Source organism: Mizuhopecten yessoensis, unplaced genomic scaffold (genome assembly GCF_002113885.1).
Source record: "Mizuhopecten yessoensis strain PY_sf001 unplaced genomic scaffold, ASM211388v2 scaffold8745, whole genome shotgun sequence".
Lineage (NCBI taxonomy): Eukaryota > Metazoa > Mollusca > Bivalvia > Pectinida > Pectinidae > Mizuhopecten > Mizuhopecten yessoensis.
This window is the reverse complement of record NW_018407700.1, coordinates 1,635,912-1,657,417: the sequence shown is the minus strand read 5'-3', so window position 1 is coordinate 1,657,417 and position 21,506 is coordinate 1,635,912. Positions and strand designations below refer to the sequence as shown.

At 34.9% G+C, this 21,506-nt stretch overlaps 1 protein-coding gene across 2 annotated transcripts; it reads right to left on the bottom strand.

Moving 5' to 3' along the window:
* Positions 1-1,948: 1,948 nt before the first annotated feature.
* On the bottom strand, positions 1,949-15,120 carry LOC110456433 (nucleoporin Nup43-like). 2 transcript variants are annotated; one of them, XM_021507197.1, is made up of 8 exons: positions 14,980-15,120; positions 10,642-10,785; positions 9,620-9,697; positions 9,104-9,266; positions 7,115-7,250; positions 6,504-6,655; positions 5,870-6,013; positions 1,949-5,156 (listed from the first exon to the last, which is right to left on the bottom strand). In XM_021507197.1, the coding sequence occupies exons 1-8, from the start codon at positions 15,097-15,099 to the stop codon at positions 4,912-4,914; spliced, it is 1,182 nt and encodes a 393-aa protein (XP_021362872.1). In that variant the 5' UTR covers positions 15,100-15,120; the 3' UTR covers positions 1,949-4,911. The 2 variants fall into 2 exon arrangements, with proteins under 2 accessions (XP_021362872.1, XP_021362873.1); XM_021507198.1 differs by having other exon boundaries at positions 5,876-6,013.
* Positions 15,121-21,506: the final 6,386 nt, after the last annotated feature.

Sequence of the window (21,506 nt, the reverse complement as noted above, 5' to 3'; positions counted from 1 at the left end):
ACCTTAACACTGAATACAGTTGATTTCTTTTTAAATCATAAAAATACCATAAGGTATTGTTTTCTGTTTAGATACGATTTAACAAAGATATAGTCCTGCCAGGTAATGTACTTTCCAATACATAGTTACAATATTTTGGATATTTAAGGCATTAAAGGTGTGAACCTAGTATAAGGCATACTTTCAAATTTGATAACAAAAACAAGAAAAGAAACAGAATTCTCTGTGGTACAGGTAAAACTCTAGAGATCTATTTAACAAGGAGAAGGATTGTAATTACCGAGTTCATCACATGTCTAATATAATAAAAGTCACATTGGTCCAAACTGCATCTGTTCAACTCATCATTTGCTATTATTGTGATCCATTTTTTTCCCAATTTGATTATTATACATGTATATTATTATTGTAGTTTGTTTTGTGCCTTATAAATTCCTGATTTCCGTGGAGGCTTATAATGATTCAAATTTGTTATCAACCTAATGATACTTTACTCAAGGAAAAATAAATTTTAATTCAGAATTTGTGTTTTTGTCTTGTTTGAAGAATGAACGTTCAAAAATCTGACATGTGTCGGTCGTTTTTCCACGTTCAGATTTTACAAACCATGGGCATGTCCCATACATCCATTGTCATGGATTTTTCATACGTATCGGTATTGTATGTTTGTCATTGGAGATATTTCCTATTTTCATTATTGGAGTGTCGAATATAAATAATGACCACACATTTTTCACAAAAAATATCTCTTTTTGTGGTTGTGCTTTTGGGAAGGTGATTTATCATGAACAAAAATAATTTGAAACTTTGTTAACGCCCTCGCAATAGCCAATGAAGGACAGTTGCCTAGGGAAAAACCGCCAGAAAGAGAAGTATATGCAAAAGAGAAAAAACATACAGGAAACGAGGGGAAAGTATATTCACAAGAGAGAATTGAAATGGACAGGAAACAAATTACATAACATCTAAGCTTGTTACGAAATCGTGTTGTATATTCTTGATTTATATAATTTTGCACTTCCTTATTTCTCAATAAAAAAAACTAAACTTAAAGGTTCAAAGTACTAAAGTGTGCGTAGCAGATCAATTTTGGTCTCTTCCATAATCATATCCTCCATCGAAGGTCCCTAGGGAAGAACACAAATTGTACCAGTTGAAGAGCTGACCCTTTGTCTAAATAAAGGGTGGGGTCAAAAAGAACTTTTAACTAATTCATTATAGAGATACCCTTTCTATAAAGATTTGCCGAGTACATATAAATGAATACATAAACATAACTTTGAAACAGTGGAGATCCTCACCCAAAAATCATATATATACAATTGATGGGCACAAAATGATGAACACCATCATATTAAAATTGACTCTGGGGTCTGGCCTCACCCCTAGAGACTTAATTCCTGGGGGGGCTAATTATGAAATGGCTGAGATCCTCACCCTATAATAACTATAAAAGACAAACATTACAAAGATATAAGATTTCACTCTTGGGTCTGGCCCCACCCCTAGGGACTAAATTCTTGGGTCATAACTTTGAAATGTTTGAGATCCCCTCCCCAATACCATATACAATTGATGGACATAACGACATAAATAAAGTCATAATATAAGAATTGATCCTGGGGTCAGGCCTAACCCCTAGAGACTTGATCATTGGCCATTATTATGAAATGGTTTATATCTCCATATCAAAGCCATATATAACGTTGCTGGGCATTTAAGATCTGGGTGAGCAATACAGGCCCTCTGGGACACTTTTCTGAATTTTTGAAACTTTATTGGTGTGGTTTGAAATTTTACTATTAAAGGGATTATTAATATTATGCTGTCAAATAGAACAGATGATTTATTGACAACACAGACTTACAGAGTCTGCTGTTTACCTTCACCCTTCTTTACAGTCAATACAATGTGTCAATAAAGATTGAAAGACAACAAATATAACATGAACAGTTCCAAATGCTTGTATTTACAGCACAACGTCACTGTCGGTTGTAGATGCACAGCTTTACTTCCCATACACAATAATTATATCTGACAATGTAAGTTTAACCATGTTTATGTCATACACACAAACACTCCAAATTCTCACACACTCATACACTTACACACAAGTCCAGGTTTCTCTTTACATCACAGAAAAGTACAAAAATATTTTATTTAACATACACAGAAAAACAACTTTCATAGCAACACAATGTAATGACCAGTCCATGTTTAAAGTAATCCAGTTGCATGCATATAAATTATTAGTTGTTTTAATTCTACTAGGACACATTTCAAGTCAAGCATCTTGATCCCCAATAACTGGTTCAATGGAAAACACCATTAACACATCTCTTGATTGTAAGCTTAATTTCTGATCAAATCCATTTTACAACAAATTAATACAAAATTCAATACATATATTTAAGAATGGATACCAATAGTTTTTCTAACAATCATTGTTTGAAATTTTGTAACATTCTAAACTGGAAACACTTTTTTCAAAAGAGAGGATCTTGGTGGATTTAAACTGTAATCATAATTATTTAAGAAGTAATTCATCTTATTATGATGAGTTAAATGTTACACATATTATATGTTATCAAATGTAAAGACAATGCTATTAAGCTATTGTATATTGATTCTGGTGAGCACAGGTCTCGTAAGACACCTTTAGACATTCCAATCATTAAAATATAACCACAAACTAAACAATCGAAAAAATATTAAAACAATATGAAACTCTTCATTGATGAAAAGTCACTAACTGACATGTGTATTAAGCTACTATTAATTCACCACTATAATCAATATATTTTCATTTTTTTTTGCGATCACTGCTTCTCAATCCAAGTTAATGCAATTAAGAAAAAAAAGAATGAAATTTTTAAATGGCATACAATCTAAAAAAAAATTATAATTGCATTATTAAACAGTAGAAAATGTTAAAAATAAGTCATAATCCCTTATAGCAGGCTGGTAAAGTGTCAATACTTTCATTATTTATAGAAAATTGGGCTAGGATACAATATATAATTTCGTATACTGAAGATAATGTATTAAAGAGTCTATGTTTGTGCAGCAGTTTTGTTCAATTTGCTTTTTTACATACCAAAATTATTTTTCATTTTTTTCATTTTTTCTTTTTTAAATTGTCTATGATACTTTAGTATCAAAACCAACACATACAAAGATATTAAATATATTTTTTATATAATAGTATTGATTTACCACATCAAACCCATAATGCACTCAAAACATTTTGTGAACAATCTTAGTGAACATTTAACAAGCATTTGATTTCCAAGTAAAATCAATACTTTCCAACTTTCTGAATTATTGTTCCTAAACGAAGTATTTTCCTACCAGTTTCATATATCACAATCTTTTTTTCTCTTAACTTAAAACCTTTCTTCAGCAACAAAATATTGCTTATAAGTCCCATTTTCACCAGGATAATATATGACATTTAATAAAGAACCCAGGAACGATCTGAGTAAATATTAAACACTAGAAATGTTTTGATTGTCCAGTAATTATTGATCATATATATTTTGTTGTTTACCATTGATAGCTAGCATCAAAGATGATGTAAAAAAAAAGAAGTGAAAATATGATTTTTATGACTATTATGCCTATTATAGCAAGTACTTCAGATTTGTCCTCAATTTCATCCTTCAGTTTTATTACAGCCGAGCCTTAAAGAATTCTACTAAATAAGCACTTGCTTTACACCAGTAAATGATTACAGGTGATTGGTACTACTAACATATATAATATTGCACATAACTATTTAGTAACAAAGTAAAGTAAAACACTACAATTAGACATCAGAATTTGAGGTCCTTGGAAACCAATGTTTCAAAAAGTAGGTGAAATGACAACTCATGAATATCACATATTTATATGGAATCAATTGTGTTTTTCTATTCATTATTTTAAATTTGATACAGAAATAATTGACATTTGATTGGAAAACCAGGAGAACAACCAAACGTTACCTGCTCTGAAAGCTTTAATCAACATCGCCGTGACTAGTTTCAATCAACTCATTAAAGCAATATTACGAGGTGGAATAAACAGGATGCAAGAAAAGTGTTTGTCTTGAAGGAACAATTTCTAATAAAACAAAACAGGGGTGTTGAATACTACTAGGTAAGCAGTAGACCCAAAATTGTACATCTATTTAACTTGTACATGTATTGTGACACATGGAAGATCCTAGGTTATCATGCTCAACGCAGAACACACTCTTATACTGTAGTGAAAAACGAAAGTAGAGGTGATCATGTTACTGAACCTAATCAGACAGCTGGTAACATCCAGTCAATGTTGATCACAATATTCTAAATTTAAAGTGTTATAGTATTTAAATTAGGATGCGAGTTAAATTAGATAGAATTAACCATCAAACAAATAATTACTATCTTAATCAGGCTTGTATAGCACTGGGCCCTGCTGATAGCTGACTACTGCAAGTATCTCCTCTTAAATTACAAAAGAATTTGGCTTTTGTTGTATGAATATATACAAAGTGGCAAGTTAGTATCATAAATGTGCTGATCTTGACCTTCGATAGCTCCAAGGGTTGGGCTAGTGGGATTTAAAAAAAAAGAATTATAAAGAATCACAACCCAAATGAAATTTAATAATGCTGAGGGAATGATAAGACTGCACCAATGTCTGATCCTCGGAAAAGAAATAACATCAACACTAAGCTCCAACAGATTTGCATCAAACAAAGACTGGCACCTAACGGAATTCTTGTGGTACCTGCGGTACCTGTTCCGTTTTCCATATTGACCTTTCACCTCTTCCATGCCTGAATTCCTCATTTATGTATCTATCAGCTTCATTCATATCTCCTGCACCGGAATTTCTCAAATGAATCAACCTATCTGGACTATAAACACAGCACGCGCGAGGTTACCGAAGACTGCCAAGATTCATTGTAAATATTGTCTCTCCATCCGTGCCACAGAGCAGAGTGTGTCCAGCCACATCTAAAGTGTTTATAGGCAGTGATTTTTGATCAAGTAATGAGGTGATCTCAATTTTGTTTTTAGCAATGTCAGTGGCCAGCCAGGGATTTGTAAGACCAGTGGCAACCGCACTACCACCATACTGGAACTGTCTGGGCGTTGATAGATTACCTCCCCCGGATCCTGCACCTGAGCACAAAATGATAACTGCTTTAACCATAACAAAATATTTTTTAACAAAGAGGAAATTTGGTACTGATTTTATTTACAAATAAAATCTTTCACAGATCTACAACTATATCATGAAATGGAAAATTAACAAAAAGTTGAAAAACTTTATCTGAAATTTAACTCCAATATCAGACAGCATTCTTTTAAGTGTTGAGAAATTTAAATGTTTGTTATTACAGTATACCAGGAAATGTACCACAGTTCCATTTTCATCTTTTTTTTCCCGCTGGACTGAGTGTGATTCTATCATGTCACTGGACAGTTAATATTAGTAAACAGCATTCAATTAATACTTTATAAATAATAACATCTAAAGTGCAAAATTAAAACAAGAGCAAATATATATTTAACAGATGAAGTTTATACAGTAATATCATTAGAATGACAAGTCAGAATTAGTTCACCATTATTTCTACCTTGATCATATGGAAATGGTGAGAATTTTATGAAGTCTATTCCTTACTTTTCAAATGAGATGGTGTAAAAAATCAATCTTCAGACATCCCATCAGCTATCCAATGTAAGCATGAAAAGGTTGTAACAGCCTGAAAATCTGAATTAACCCAACCAATTGGTATTTTCTCCCTTTTTTCATAATGATTTCGCAATCAATCTTCGACCAAATATTTCTGATTTACGAGACACCTTCTGGTAAAGGAGATACAACATACCTGTACCTGTTATCTGGTTGATGCCCGTCACCATGCCGACAGGTGTGGCATTGACCTGTGAGCCATCCCAGTGCCAAACACAGCCATCCTCAGAGCAGGTAAATAGGTGGTCGGGTGCTGTGGGGTGGAACCTCACCTCCCACACTGGAACCACAATTATCAAGTTGTTAATATTAATGTTTGCCCATAGAATTTTGGTAAAGCTTCACACTAATTTCAAGCTAGACCTTGAAGCCACAGGCATACTTCAACCCCCGACCATTGAAGTTTTAAATAGCTCAAGTAGAAAAGATGTTTTTGAATGTTTAACTTTAATAGATCAATTTATAAAGCCATAAAGTATCCAGGAATAATGTATTTATTGTTAAGCCAAACTGCCTCATCAACTAGAGTCAGGCGAAATACACTGCTTTTTAAACAAATCAATCAAAGTATTTAGCTGTATTTTAAGATATTGCAGTCAAACTTCATTTTGTCCTGAAAATTTTAGATTTATTTCTTGAAAAGTCTATATATCATTTTCTGAAATATTTCAGTTCAGATTTCAGATATCTAAGTTACAATTTACTTTTAAACTCATTTGATGATTTTACTAACACAAAGAAGATATGTTATGCATATTGTGCATCAGTACCTGTCCCAGAGTGTGCCTCCATTAGGGAGACAGGGAACTTGTCATGTCGTAAGTCCCACATTCCAAGGACACCATCTTGTCCACCTGTTGCAACAATGTGTGCCTGACTGGGATGTTTGTCTATACACTGGAGAGGGGTTAACTCTCCCGTTCTGTAACAAAGATTACTAATTTAGTGAACATTAAAAACATGTTTTTGCAGACGAGAAAATAGGATGATGCAAAGTTATGAATATACATTTTATTGTCGGGAGTTTTTAAATTAGCTTTATGCAACTATCCACTTTTTTCTTGACAAAAAGGAAACATCAGTACATAATATGTAAACAAAGACAAATAACAATTACACTGAGTCTGAAACTAGAAATTCACTTCACACATTTCTCAATAGTTACAGCAACATACTATTATCAAGTTTGGAAGCAACTTAGTTGTATATTCATTTAAGGATTGACTCTTGCTTTTGTTGATTTCATGGGGTGAGGAATTGAGTTGGTCTCGACAAATTTAATAAAGAGCAGTTCATATCAAAAGTTTCCAGGATGTGGGAAATGTGGATCCCTTTGTAGAAATTTCCTAGCTCTTTAAACAACTTGATCATTTTTACTTACACAGAAAGTGTTTGAGTTGGTTCATCTGAATTTGTCCTAAGATCAAATATCTTGAGCTGTCCTGTAGAATTGACAGTGACAAATTCTGTCTGCTTTAGGAAGGTTATACTATTGACAGTACTGCTATCTGCTTTATCTGTAAGCAACAAAGGCCACACAACATAACAATCTGTACTATTTAAAAAAAGCATTTTCATTGGCTTAAAATTTTATGTTAACAGCCCATAACGTAAAAGATGATGTCGCCATTCGTAACGTTGCTTTTGATTGGCTGTTACAGCAGCGCAATAATTTCTAAGAGAAAAGAGTCCATAAATAAAAGTGGATTTCCACAGGGATAGTGTAAAGTAGATTGAATTATAAGGATTAACTTGAAATATATTTTTCATGTTATGAAGCTATAACACAAAAAAACGGAGTGTACTCTCATCATAAACCGCTTCGGTTCATTTAGAGTACACTCTGTTTTTGTGTGTTATATCTCCATAACACAAAAATGTATTCAAGTTAAACCTTAATTATTTCAGAATTTAATGAAATTGAAATTAAATATCCCCATATAACAATAATGAAGACTTTATCCAACAGGAGCAATAGCCTCATTTATTTCAATAAGTAATCATTGAAATAAGTCATACATGGCATTACCAGGGTGTGCTACAGAAAATAAGGAAACCATATGGGTGCCAAGAATACAAGATAGAAATACCCCTTCCCACAAAAAAAGAAACCTGGAATTACATTGCCATTGATACATACATATTTTCAATTAGGAAGAGGATGTGCTTGCAAAATGTTTACAACTCTTACAGTTGGAAATTGTAACCAGGAAGTTAGGTTTAAAACAATTATATTATCACTTAAGTTTACTTTTGAGCTTTGAAAATATATACTACACAAAAAATGTGAAGTATTTGTCCTCTCATGTACAGTAACCTACTTTGAGCTGTGGAATTTATCCCTATGTCTCTATCCAAACACCAATGCTGAGGTTAATGGCGTGAAAGATAAATTGTTTTGAAGATAGGATACAGACATGAAAATTGTATTATCTAAGTGATGTCGAACCAAGTTTGATGAATCACACCCGTAATTAATAAGGTTTCTGCTTCTTCTTTAGAGGAACTGACACACCATGTTTTAGCTTTGTGCTGTTATTCCTACTAAAATAAGCATCAGAACATATAATCCGTTACGCAAAATTTAATACGAAAAGGGGTTTTCCCCAGCAGTCTAACTACCTAGTCTAAGCTTTGTTTTATTGTACTGATCATCTGTTCTGAAGATTTAGACAACAAATAATATTTTTAGTAATAGAGACCTTGACATTTGATGCACTGCAACCAAAATCAATAGGGTTCTTTCTCTTTCTAAGGGCAACCCACATACTTAGTTTGAGCTTTTTGTAACTATTTGTTCTGGAGTTAGCACCTTGAAAGGTTATTTGTTCGGTAAAAAATCTCTATTCAGTTACAATGACCATGACGTTATCCTACATATGCCCATTCACATGGGTGTTCTTCTTCTCTTTGCAACTAGCATACCGGATCTGGGCTATGAAGTTAGCATACAGACAAGCAATGTAAACAGACAGGAGCAAACATCCATCATGATTGCTACAACATGCTAAAGAAAAAAATTCAGATAAATATGATTACTGATAAGAAATTTCTTGCCAGACAGGGAGATATTTTGGTCCAGAACCCAAAACGAGAAATTTTCTGGTCTTCACATATGCTTTTGTTTTTCAGGATGGTGCATTTAAGAAGTAATTGGCCTAGAACTTAGGCTTGTTTCTTGCCAGAGGAAAAACTGATCCCTGATACAGCTAGTGCATTCTTTTCTCACCAATCCCACACTTGGGACACCTGGGATAGCAACATTTGTTAACAGATTGAAAATGTACACATGTAGCTCTAATCAGTGAGCAAGACTTATCTGCAAATTAACTATCACAGAAAATGTGATTCAAAATTGTATTTGTTATACCTATAACTCTATTTGGCGTTTTGTGTCCGACTTGTATTATATTGACACGTCCATCCTCCCCTGAAGACACTATCACGTCATCGCGAACAGCCAAACATGTACAGGGACACATCTGTCCATAGTGATGATGAACTTTTTCCCACTGCTGGGACACACCCAGGGTCTGAAAACAAACACAATACAGTACCTAGAGTTAAATCTGGAGATTTTTGTGCCTCTTAGAATTTTGACATAAGTTTCCCAAGGAAACATTAAATAGCAAATTTTTTAAAGATTTTTTTTAGTTTCAAACTAAAATGATAAGTCTAAGTACTGATATTGACCAGCTAGTCTACGCCAATATTTTGCCATCCAAAACAATTTTAACAAGAAGTGGAACTGACCTTTATCAACCTCAGAAGATTTTTGGTTAAAGCGAATACAATTGTACCTAAAAACATTAAACATGAAGTTTATTACATGCTTGCATTGAAATATTATACAATGATAAGCCTATTATCATGTTTAGCTACTTACCTGTGAGTTGGTATGATGTTTATAAATAGTAATAGTTCCTGTCGAAGAAGAGGCAACAATATGATCTTGACCCATGTACTGGAACAAAAAGGCAACTTTATCATATCAAACATGTATATAACAATATATTGAAACTTTCAGCATTTTGATGATTATTTTCCTACAGGGAATAAAACATCCAAAAGATGCATATAGCCAAACATTGGGTCTACAATTTCATATTTTAGTATTATAGCTATAGCTAGCCTTAGGACAAATTTTGAAAAATAATTCCACTAACCCAACTTCTGTTTTCCTAGTAAATATTTACAAATTTACTAAAACCAACAACACTGTGTCTGAAAAAGAAGTATTTCTCATATACTCCTCATGTTTTCTATTTTTCTAGTATTATGTGCATTTAAACACGCAGCTGTTTCTTTTCTTTGTCTAATTCAGTGTATGTGTCGAGACTCTTTCAGTATACACACTGGTGATGCCATGCCATATAATCTCAAAAAAGCCATTCAATAATTTCTGGGTTTCACATTTAAGTGAACATCATGTTGGTTTAAACAAAAGCCCCATTAATTGTTGCAAAAACAGTGTATAGTTGAAAAGAAAATAGTCAAGGTCTTGAGTATGCAACAGATTGATTCTTTCTCTGGTCATTAACCCTTTCACCACTGTAGACCATAATGGACTCTTCCAAATTAATACATGGTCGAGTCTACTAAAGTTACATAGGGGTGAAAGGATTAAACAGCACCACATTGGTTAGTCACCTCATGTGGTCATCAAATTGGATACAAATGGATATTTTTTCCCCAAACATGAACAGGAAAATCAGACATACAAAAAATTTAAGTTGTTGCTAATGTAAGCCAATTTCTAAAGAAATGTTACTATAAGAACGCTTCGACTGCACTGAAGAAAGAAGCTGTAAACAAATTAGAACGAAAGCAAAATCCTGTATATTTAGTAAATTTTAATCAAAATCATTTTCAAACCCATGGATTACCAGCTGTTTGATAGTCACTGACCTCTAATCCAGTGACATCTCCCCTATGTGGTGCCTCACACAAAGTCACTGGGTCACTCTCCACATAGCCTTTCCCTCCTCCATCATCCATCTCCCCACTCTGGACCTTTTGTCTCTCAACTTTCCACAGACACACTTTATTTTGCTGCAAGAAAGAAAAACACAAAATATTGAAAATGTCAGAGTTGCACTCTGTATCCCGCTATACCAGCTGTTGTAAAGATTTGTTAGCAAAAAAACATCTTGTAACAATTTATTTGATATTACAACAAATTTATATTACAATAAATCACATTTATAAAGAATTCTCGTATCTTTCATCTAGGTCAACAACCTACCAAATGTGCAACTTGGTTCAGTAAATGATTTACAGCATATTTGTCAAATGATCTCAGGTATTCGTCAAGTTTATTTGATATAATCAGATGTTGCAAAATATGAAATGGGATAATCAGGTAACCCCACATTTTAATTTAGATTTTAATTATTTTCTTTTCTTGATTAAAAACTGCAGAAATGCTAAAAGGAAAATTTAACGGATATCAGAAAGAAAATAATATTCGATATTGACCTCAAACAAACATGACTATTATCTTTATGTTAGAGGATGAAAACAGAAAAAACAGCATGCATTATATTATAGTTTTATACTGCCATTGCCACTGTCAGAATTTGTTTAAACCGTGTAGAGCTGACAGCAGAGGATTTTTTAAAGTCTTAATAAAAATCTGTGTTTTTGTGTATGTGTGCCTATAGCTTATACCAAAATGGTTGTGTTAATCTGGTCTGCCAATACAATGTATTTAAAGGAATTGTGAAGAAAGAAGGACCTTGACTTTACAATAATATTTAGTAACAAGCATTTGAGATGAAAACCTACTGAGCTAGTTGTTTTTATTTGTAAACCGCCGTATTCCTGTGCATTCTCGATGTTAGTAGAGCTGGCCTTGAACTAGCCCCAGTCAAAACACATAGGCGAAGCGGACAATCTCTGGGTGATTGACAGGTAAGGGCTTGGCTTATGGGTATATAAGCCTGTCAAAACGTGTGTGCATCGCCTTTCAGCCAGTCGGCAAGGCCTTTCTGTGTCGGAAGCTACACAATAGCAGACCATTACTTGTTAGTTGTAAGTATACTAGAGAGCGAGCTTTCAATCATGGGGTATGTCTGCATGGGGTATGTCTGAATCAAACTGTTACCCATTACAGTCGCTCAATAGAAAGTATCATACCTTACAAGGAGGAGCTATCGTGTTGCTTCGGGTCCGCTACATTGATAAATCAAGACAGCACTGTGAGAGCTTGTTAGATTGCTACAGGCAGAACCTGAAATGGATGGTCGCCCACTCGCCATCGGGGATTAAAGCAGGGCTTGCATTAACGATTGCCAAGACGCCAAATGGCAACACAATTTTTCAGATTTGACGACAAAAAAATCAAGGTTTGGCAATAATTTTTGGCGACACATTTTTTACCAACTCTAAAAATCTTAAGATCGGTCATTTGAGGTCATGACTGCTGATTTGGTGACAAACACTAGCTGGGGACAGGTAAAATTTTTACAGGTCAGTTGAGTGGAGGGCCTAACCAACGATGCTGTCAAGTTCCGGACAATACGCCATGATTCAGTGTAAATTATTGACACTTCTCAACACCACAGTTATTACAAATTACAATGCAGTAATAAGCTAACACTCTATCCATGATTATCAAATAACAATAGCTCTACTAAAATTTAAATGAAATTATTTGCAGTCGCGATCGAGGGACCGCGTTGTTTCAACTCACCAACAAGTGATGTAGAGCCATACTGCATTGTTAGAACTACAGACTGATTTGACTGAAAAGGGATTATAAAACGTTTACGTAGTGTTAGACGCAAGATCAACATGAAAGTGAGCTGGGGAAATGTTTGCCCACTAGTGTTAGCGATTTGAAGAAAGAAAGAAAACTGAATTTACATGGAACACCACGGAGGAGCCTATAAAGGAACTCCATTTTCATAATAATGAGGAAATCGCCGAGATGTCGAAACTTAAATTGATCGGCGATTCTTTAGCATCGGAAATTACTAAACTCTCTTTGTTCGGTTTTTCCATACCCACTACATACTAGAAATTGAGCCGACGAATTAGATATCGACACCCAATGATCTTTTCCTCAAACCATCTCCACCAAAATATAACAGATATTTAACCCAAAATGGACAATTAACAGGCATGGTAAAGGTATATAAATCCCAATGAGATGATGATAACAATATTGTGACATGTGCATCAAAGCTTTGAGTTAATATAAACTGTTGGACAATAAGTGACTTTAATTTGGTGCTCAGCAAAATAATAACACAGTATTGTAGCATTTATTTCCAGAAGATGCATACATATTTAATGAAAGAATGTAAAAATGAATTGAAAATTGAATGTAGTATTGTTTGGTCTAAAGATCTTATTAGCATTGATGAATAGATATTAAACATTGAATAAAAAAAGTATTAAAAATGATGGGAAAGAATAAATAAAAAATGATCATGGAAAATACTTGTTTTCTTAATCTGTTTTTCTCTTGAAGTAGCATTCTGCTAATAATATGTATACACACAAACCAAAAAAAGCAACTGAATGAATATATAGTGGATTAGTTCTTGATAAGTCATTTATCTATTGTTTAGTTAACTAGTTGTGAGCCTGACAAAAATTGGCAACATAAAATCTAACTTTGGCACCAGGAAATTTTCCTTTATGTGAGCCCTGTTTAAGTCTTGCTTGTGTGACCAAAAGTTATCAAAAGTGAGGTAGTCACTGGCCCCAAACAAATTGGTTTCTGTGCCTATAGAAAAATCTGAGAATAAAACAAATAATAGTCCCTTTCACATTAACTGAGGAACAGTACGTTTTTTAGTTGTCATTACTTTGATACAAATCAAACTGCAAGTGATTATCGTTTATTTCGAATGGTAAATAATAAATATTAGAAAAATGTGATGATTTTTGAGTCCAAGTTTAGTTTGATCTTCTTTACGCCCTGTAAAAATACGGCTAGGGATGTCTTCTTTTAGTTTTGTGTATACTAAAGACATGAATGGAGTGGATTATGTCAGGTTTTAACTAGGGTTGAAGAATTAAAAATATAATGTTTAATTCTGTTTTACATATATTACAAACATTGTCATGTTATATGTTATTTTAAATGTGCTGAAGCATTGTGTTAAATGTTGTGGAAACATTCCTTCCAAAAAATATTTGGGCTACCAACATGTCATTTGGGCCAGTGCTTCAAATATTTTAGTGGGAGCGCTCAGTTAGATTAGTATTTGGTGTTTAATTGTTCTATACATAGTTATTTTGCATTTACTGTTAATTGATACTGCTTTGTATATATCCCTTGTATATATTTATTAGTACCAGATGTCCATGATCACAAGCAGTGATTGCTCGGATATAGGCAATGTATCAGAGCTAGATTAACGTATCTGTATATATTGGCATCTCTACTAGAATATTGTTACACCCCAGCTGGGGTAGGTATACTCCCCGGGTACTCCTGTGTGACTGGTACGAACCATAGGGGAAACATCACACATTTTGGACAACATTAGAAATCTGGTTGCTACTTAATGTCATATATCACAGATCTAGAATTATGACAGAAAATTTACCACAGTATACATATTGTGCTAAATAGTTTAAATACTGATAAAACATTCCACCTGCTTAACAATCTACATTGGCTTATTTAAAATCAAAGTAGGGGTACGTCATGCATGTGTCCCTCAACAGATATTCATTATTAATCGATGATAAATATATTTATTGTTTATAAGTTTTATTAATGTGCCTCAAAGAAATCGTACTCAACATATTTTTTTTTATTGTTTAGTTAACTAGTAATACAAGTAAACTAAACAATAAAAAAATATAAACTAGTAGTATAGTAAATATCAATGATAATCAGGTTTTTACATTGGAAGCTTTGTGGTGTAAACTGTACCTAGATAGTCAAAACCTACGAGAATTAAGCTTAACCATGACGATCAGAAGTGGTTAAAGTCAATAATAATTCGCACAGAAATGATCATTTTCACAGATGTACCGGTATGGCTAAAGTATTGTTATATGAAGTTAGCGGAACAAATTCAATATTCGACAAAATAGAAATTGTGTTCCGTTTAGAGAATAATTACATAATTGTTGGGATGAAGTGGTAGGTAACACTAAACGTAAAGCAGACCAGAGAAAACGAAAGAAGCCTTATGGAAAACCGGTTTAAAGACATGTCAACAAAATGTGCATGTCGGCCTGGAATATAGAATTACTAGGATGTTAGTTTAGCATTCCTACTTCATCATCCCAGCTTCCACTTGCAAAAACGTCTGATTCTTGAAGAGACTGCTTTTGTTGCTGTCTCCATCTGATTTTGTTGATTTTGTGAGACACGAACGTTGCCCTCGTGTCCGCCATTTTGAATCTTTGCACATGGCGGGAACATCCGGGCATGCTACAGAAAGTCTGAGATGGGACGCAACTCTTGTCTAGATTTAAATATTTATTTTATACATCCATTTTTTTTCTGTAGATCTGTTACCAGGACAAACAAAACATACTTACTTCATTTTTAATACAAAATTCTTTCTGGCACCAAACAATATATAGAACTTCATTATTTATGAGATTGTTACAATTATAATTCCCTGCCGAGCAGAGTGAGGCGATTTTTTTTCCTGAAGATGTAATACTAAACTTAATTGTTCAAGCACTGCCAAGCGTAGAAAGCAAGAATTTATCGGACATTATTTCCATTGTCAAACAGATCGAATCGGGCATAGAATAGTTTTCTGAGTTTGCGGTATTGTTCCAGGTTATATTTTATAACATAGACTATCTATATTATATGATGGCTGAGCGGAGCGAGTGTGAACAAATTCTCTGAAACGACGGTAAAAATGTTGGTTTTTGGTTAAAATTGATGTTGACGTTTGTGTCATGCCTTTCATGTGCATGTAGTTTCGGCGAGCATTTTGGCAATTAAATATTGATTTATTTTGTCATAAATATGAATTATGATTTGACTGTTTGTCTTTCAATGTGAATTTGTATGCATGCATATGTACAAGGGCAACACCTGTTGAAAAGGATATATATCATGCCAGACTGTTTATGCTAACATTGGTTATTATTCACCTCAGTGATAACGTGATGCTAAGGTTGATGCTTTATTGTCTTTGAAATTTTTGAAATTTACATGTTTTAATAGGTATAATAAATCACTCCTGGTGATCATGCGTACATGAAACCACAGGTGAAAATACAGGTGTATCTATCATGAAATGGACTCTACCTTTGAAATAACAATTAAACTATATATACCTAATTCCAACAGATGGTTTATCCTCTCTCAACGTAGAGGCTGATCATCGCACCGTGACATTAGAACAATACGATTAGGTAGACAGTCCGGTGACCCTTCACCACTGACCTGACTGGAGACCCTACTAATACATAAACAAAAGAGGATTAATCCCCTAGTGTTATATTGAGTATAAGTATAGTGGCTCCTTGTTTGGACAACTGCACACTTAGGCATACATAGAAATTCAAACTGCTGCTTGCCATAGAAAATCAATTCACTGGATGGTTGATATTAGAAGAATATCCCATATGAAAAAGAGGAAAATCTTCAAAAACCCAAGTCCAGATTATTTTTTGCTAGGGCAACACCCCTGGGTCCGCCACTGACTCAATATTTTAAGGCTTAATTATTTCTGTCGTAGTTCAGTTCGTGCCACAACAACAAGCTTCAAGATAATATGAGTTCCAAACTTCTAATTTTAAATAGTAGATCTCTGTGATATATTAACGATTTCTGTCTTTTTAGTCTACTGCATATCCAGCCGAAGTCAGCTTTTTCTTAATGGCATGTGCACTACATTGTGCACTTCATTGTGCATTTGCCTTATTTTTGGTGTGCTGACCGGAAAGCTGGAGCCATGGTACAATGACATTGCAAAGAAACTAATTCAGTCTTTAAATTGAAAAATATACTTTTATTAAGTTTTAAGTTTTCAAGTTAATTGTAGTTATTTTTTGTCAAGAATTAATGACGTGGTATGAAATGATTAATAGACTGAATAATGTACTTGGAATGTCTCTTATTTGGTGATTAAAGGAATAATACACTTTATGAAAAAAATACCGTACGTTTTCATTAAAACTTTTGTTTGTTTCTGTAAAACATATCAATGTTGAAACAGTGAACTACAGTTTTGACGTTTAGGCTATATTATAGGCGGTGAAATGATCATGCGAGTGTTTTTCGGTTAATGGCGCATGATAAGTGAGAATGCCGGGTACTCACCCAGATATCTCCGATCGTTTACGAGTATGGTACTCACCCAGATATCTCCGACCGTTCACGAGTATGGTACTCAACCAGATATCACATACCGTACTCACCCCTGATATATCTGACCGTCTGTATGGTACTCGACCCAGATATTTACTCATCTCAACTATCACCCACTGTCCGTATATAACATACAGTTTTTACCAACTGTAAGTGACCCTTCCATCTATTTCCCATCATCTGTACATTCAATATATTGTTGACCGCCCGTATGTTATCATCTCATATTTTCTCGACCATCCAAATGTTTGATCATCCTATCAATGTGCAACCCAAAGTCTATAAAAAATGCATTATGATATTTTCTATTGAGGCCTGCAAACATCCATCATATATGCTCCTGATCGTATATTCCAGTCTGTAACAAATAATGTGAGTGCTCCCAAATAAAATCTGAACACCAGTATATTTGATCGATTAATAGAATCGCTCACCCCTTGTTGGTGAGATAGGTGATTCTCTCACCCTGGACGGGTGTATCCACGCTTTTACCGGTGTGAGATTAATAGAATCCATCCCTGGTGAAAGGTATTGATAATTAAGGTAAAGGATAAAGGTTTGAAATTGAATTACATTATCCGTATCTGACATCAGGGATGGATTCTATTTCTTGCTTATTACCTAAAACCTGTATAAACAGCAGCTTTTCTAGTTAAGTTGTAAACTGTCCTTACATTTATCAATTGCATATGAAGCCCGGATGGCAATTTTTAATGACGTCAATGACCCTGACTGACCCAAAAACGTCATAACATGATGTTACGAACAAGAGCGTGACCCCGAAAGGTCACTATAATTCCCCCGCAAGCCTGCGCGTGTAAGCGATCCAGACCCGTGGGTAGGATGGAATTTTCCAGCACCGCCGGATATGAGGACATCTCGGTCTAGTATGCAAGAAAAGGAAATAGCACACCGGTAAAAGTGCGGATACACCTGTCCAGGAAAAGAGACCTGGACAGGGATATCCACCATTTTACCGGTGTGAGATTTTCTTATCTTGAGGGTTTGAGACAAGCCACATGTGTTCTTTGCACGTTCTCAACAATTGTATGACGTCAAAGCAACAATACCATGACGTCACGGCAACAATACAATGACGTCACGTCGACAAGTCAGCCGCATCACATCAACATTATCTTGCATTGATGTAACGTCTATATAAAATACATAAGAGGGTTAACAGGGTAATAGAAAAATAATCATTCACCCCCTTGGGAGTGAAACTAATAGATTTTTCACCCCCTTGGGGTGAGATAGGAGAATCTCAATCCGAGGGGGAGGATTCTTAAGTTGCCAAATACGAGGCTTTGCCGAGTGTTTGGCAACTAAAGAATCTTTCCCCGAGGGTTGAGATTCCTCTTACCCTTTTCTATTACCCTGTTCTTTCATTGTGTATCATATGCACAATGTAATGATAACGTTACATGCTAAATTCAGGGTTGACGTGACGTTGATTGATTGTCGACGTGCCGTCATTGTATTGTTGAAGTGACGTCATGCCATTTTTATGAATAGGGGAATCCCCCCGTCTCAACCCTAGGGCGGAGACAGATAAATCTAGCACCGGCAAAACGGGAGATAAATCTGTCAGGTGTGGGAGAAAATTCTATCCGACCCACGGGTCTGGATCGCTTACACGCGCAGGCTGGCGGGGGAATTATAGTGACCTTTCGGGGTCACGCTATTGTTCGTGACGTCAAACATGACGTTTTGGGGTCAGTCAGGGTCATTGACGTCACAAGCAATAGCCATCCGTGCTGCATATGTAAAATGAGAAAGAGCAGCTGTTTTTACGGGTTTTAGGTAAAAAGCAAGAAATAGAATCAATCCCTGATGTGTGGTAAAGATAAGGTAATTCAAACCCTCGGGATAAAATATTGAGCAAAAGACCCTCGGCAAAGCCTCGGGTTTCCTGCTCAATACTGTATCCCTTGTGTTTGAATAACCTTATCCATAGCTCACATCAGGGATGGATTCTATTAATCTCACCTACAAGGGGGCTGGAGATTCTATTAATCTCTAATGGTAGTTTGGTAGAACCCACCTAGAGGGGCTTCACCCCTACTATGCATATACAAAACTTTATCCTCGTGGCTCTTTCCTCTTTTCAAAATTCCTGGTGTCGCCACTAAGGAATAGCCAGAATTTTCTTCTGTCCTTTTCCAATTTAACAAATTAAGAAGCAAACATATTCTGAATTTAGAAGCAAACATAAAAAAAACAAAATATTACATATTAATGTAAGAAAAAACCCTGTCCGCAAATTAATCCCTTTCTTATCATCTGGAAATATGAATATAATTATAGACACAATCAACCAGGGGGTAATTCATACACACTCACCTGTATAAACTGCGATCTGCATTTAGTACAGTAAATAACCACTTCATTCCTCACCTTTTTAAAACCTATTTATCACGTTCAAAATGTATTCGTACAGCTGATCGGCAAATGAAAATAAAAGAAAACATCACAGATAGGTACTGTTGCGCGGTCACGTATATATTATATATCGATTGTTAGAATTTTTACAGGTAAAAGAGAATATATCTGGCGTAAAGAAGACTTTTCGCCTCAGCGTGCATTCCTGTGCATACCTCTCTAAGCGTGGACATATACTATAGCTTTATAGTACCCTTTCAATTCTTAGTAGAATTCTAGTAGGATGCAGCTTAATTTCCGACAGGGAATTTTGATTCTAAAAATTCTAAGTACCTCAAGTATATTTCATGAGCCAGTGTAAATTGTTACTTGCTTCCGTTTATTGTGGCGGAAATTGCAATTCCGCAAAAAACTTTCAAAATTTAAGTAAATCTAAATGTAGTCGTCTAGACTATTTCTACATTTGGTGGTCTGGTACTGGTAATGTTGACAAGAATTGTGAATTTGGAGTTGATAACTTGATCTTGTAACAAACCATGCACGAACATAATCTTATTCCGTGAATAAACAGAAACGTCTAATTTTGTGTGACTATAATGAGTAATAATATCAAAGTTTTACAGTGACACAAGATACAAGAATTTTTATTTAGAGTCGTGTTTGTAACAATGCAACTTTAGCTCAGAAGAGCTATTCTGAATAGAAACAATAAAATATCACAAAGGTAGCATGCATCACAGTAGTCCGAATTATTCTGACGTTTTATCGACTTTTTTCATATCGGTCTGCCGTCGATTAACGAACTAGCATCACAGATAGTTGAATGAAAAGTAAAATAGCACGGAGATTAAAGGTCATGCAAAAATAAAGCTCATGCAGCGTATAAATTAATTTAAGAGACGTTTCAGTCTAATGTACGTATATATGCCAATATGGTAAAAACTAAAAATTGACAGAATACATGCTAATATGGCATAATCTAAAACAACGATACAAACATTTATGAAACAATAATTAGGTATTTACAGAACAAAAAGAAAAATTACACAAAAGAAAGAAAGCAGCAGTAAGAACTAAAACTTATATATGACAACTATTTCTGGAGCAATAAAACGAAAAATAAGAGCCAAAAAAATAATCTTTCATGTACAGATGGGACCATCCCAGGTGTGGAGACAAGCCTCCGGAATTCTGGGAAGTATACACATCTCCGAATTCGTTTTGAAGACTGTTCCACACCCGGGCCGCCTCAAACGAGAAGGATTTCTGCCCATACCTTGTAGTTTTTACTGATGGGATTCTGACTGTGAAGTCCCTTCTGAAGTCATAAGCAGATTTATAATCAGGAGAAATCTTGTGTAGCATTTTAAAAACTTCACAGCCCATATATTTTACCCTCTTAACATGTAAAAGAGTAGTATAAGTTGATTTTTACAGTAAAAGCTGACTAAAAGATGAGACATAATCACTCTTCACGAATCTCAGTACACGCTCCTGAATCTTTTCCATCTTTCTCACATAGAGTTTGGATGATTTGACATATAAGAACATATAATTAATAAAGATATAAAAAAGAAGAGGCCCCATTATTGAGCCCTGAGGAACTCCCTTGAGCACTTCTAACCAGTCGCCGCTTTTGGAGCCCTACTTGACCTGTTGTAATCTGTTACCCAGATAGCTAGATACCAGGTCCACTGAGCCAGAACTGAGACCATAAACATCCAACTTACTGAGCAACAGGTCATGAGGAAGGCAGTCAAAAGCCTTCGAAAGATCCATGAGGATGGCCGCGACATACTCACGTACGGTTGTCCAAGGCCCTGCGCCAGTTCTCAACTAATCTTACCCGTTTACCTGTTTACCTCTTCGTCGACACCGTTGTTAGCTTGAAGTAGCTAATATAGGCGCATCTTGGTTCGGTAACATACTGTTTCCCGGTTGTGTAACATAAAAACTGGGATAAAACTTGGACGATATATTTTTCCAAAGGGTGTTTAAGCGAGATTTTAAACAGTTTAGAGATGGGGCTTCTACTACTGAGTTTCAAGAATCCACCACTCTTCTACTAAAAACTTTTTCAGTG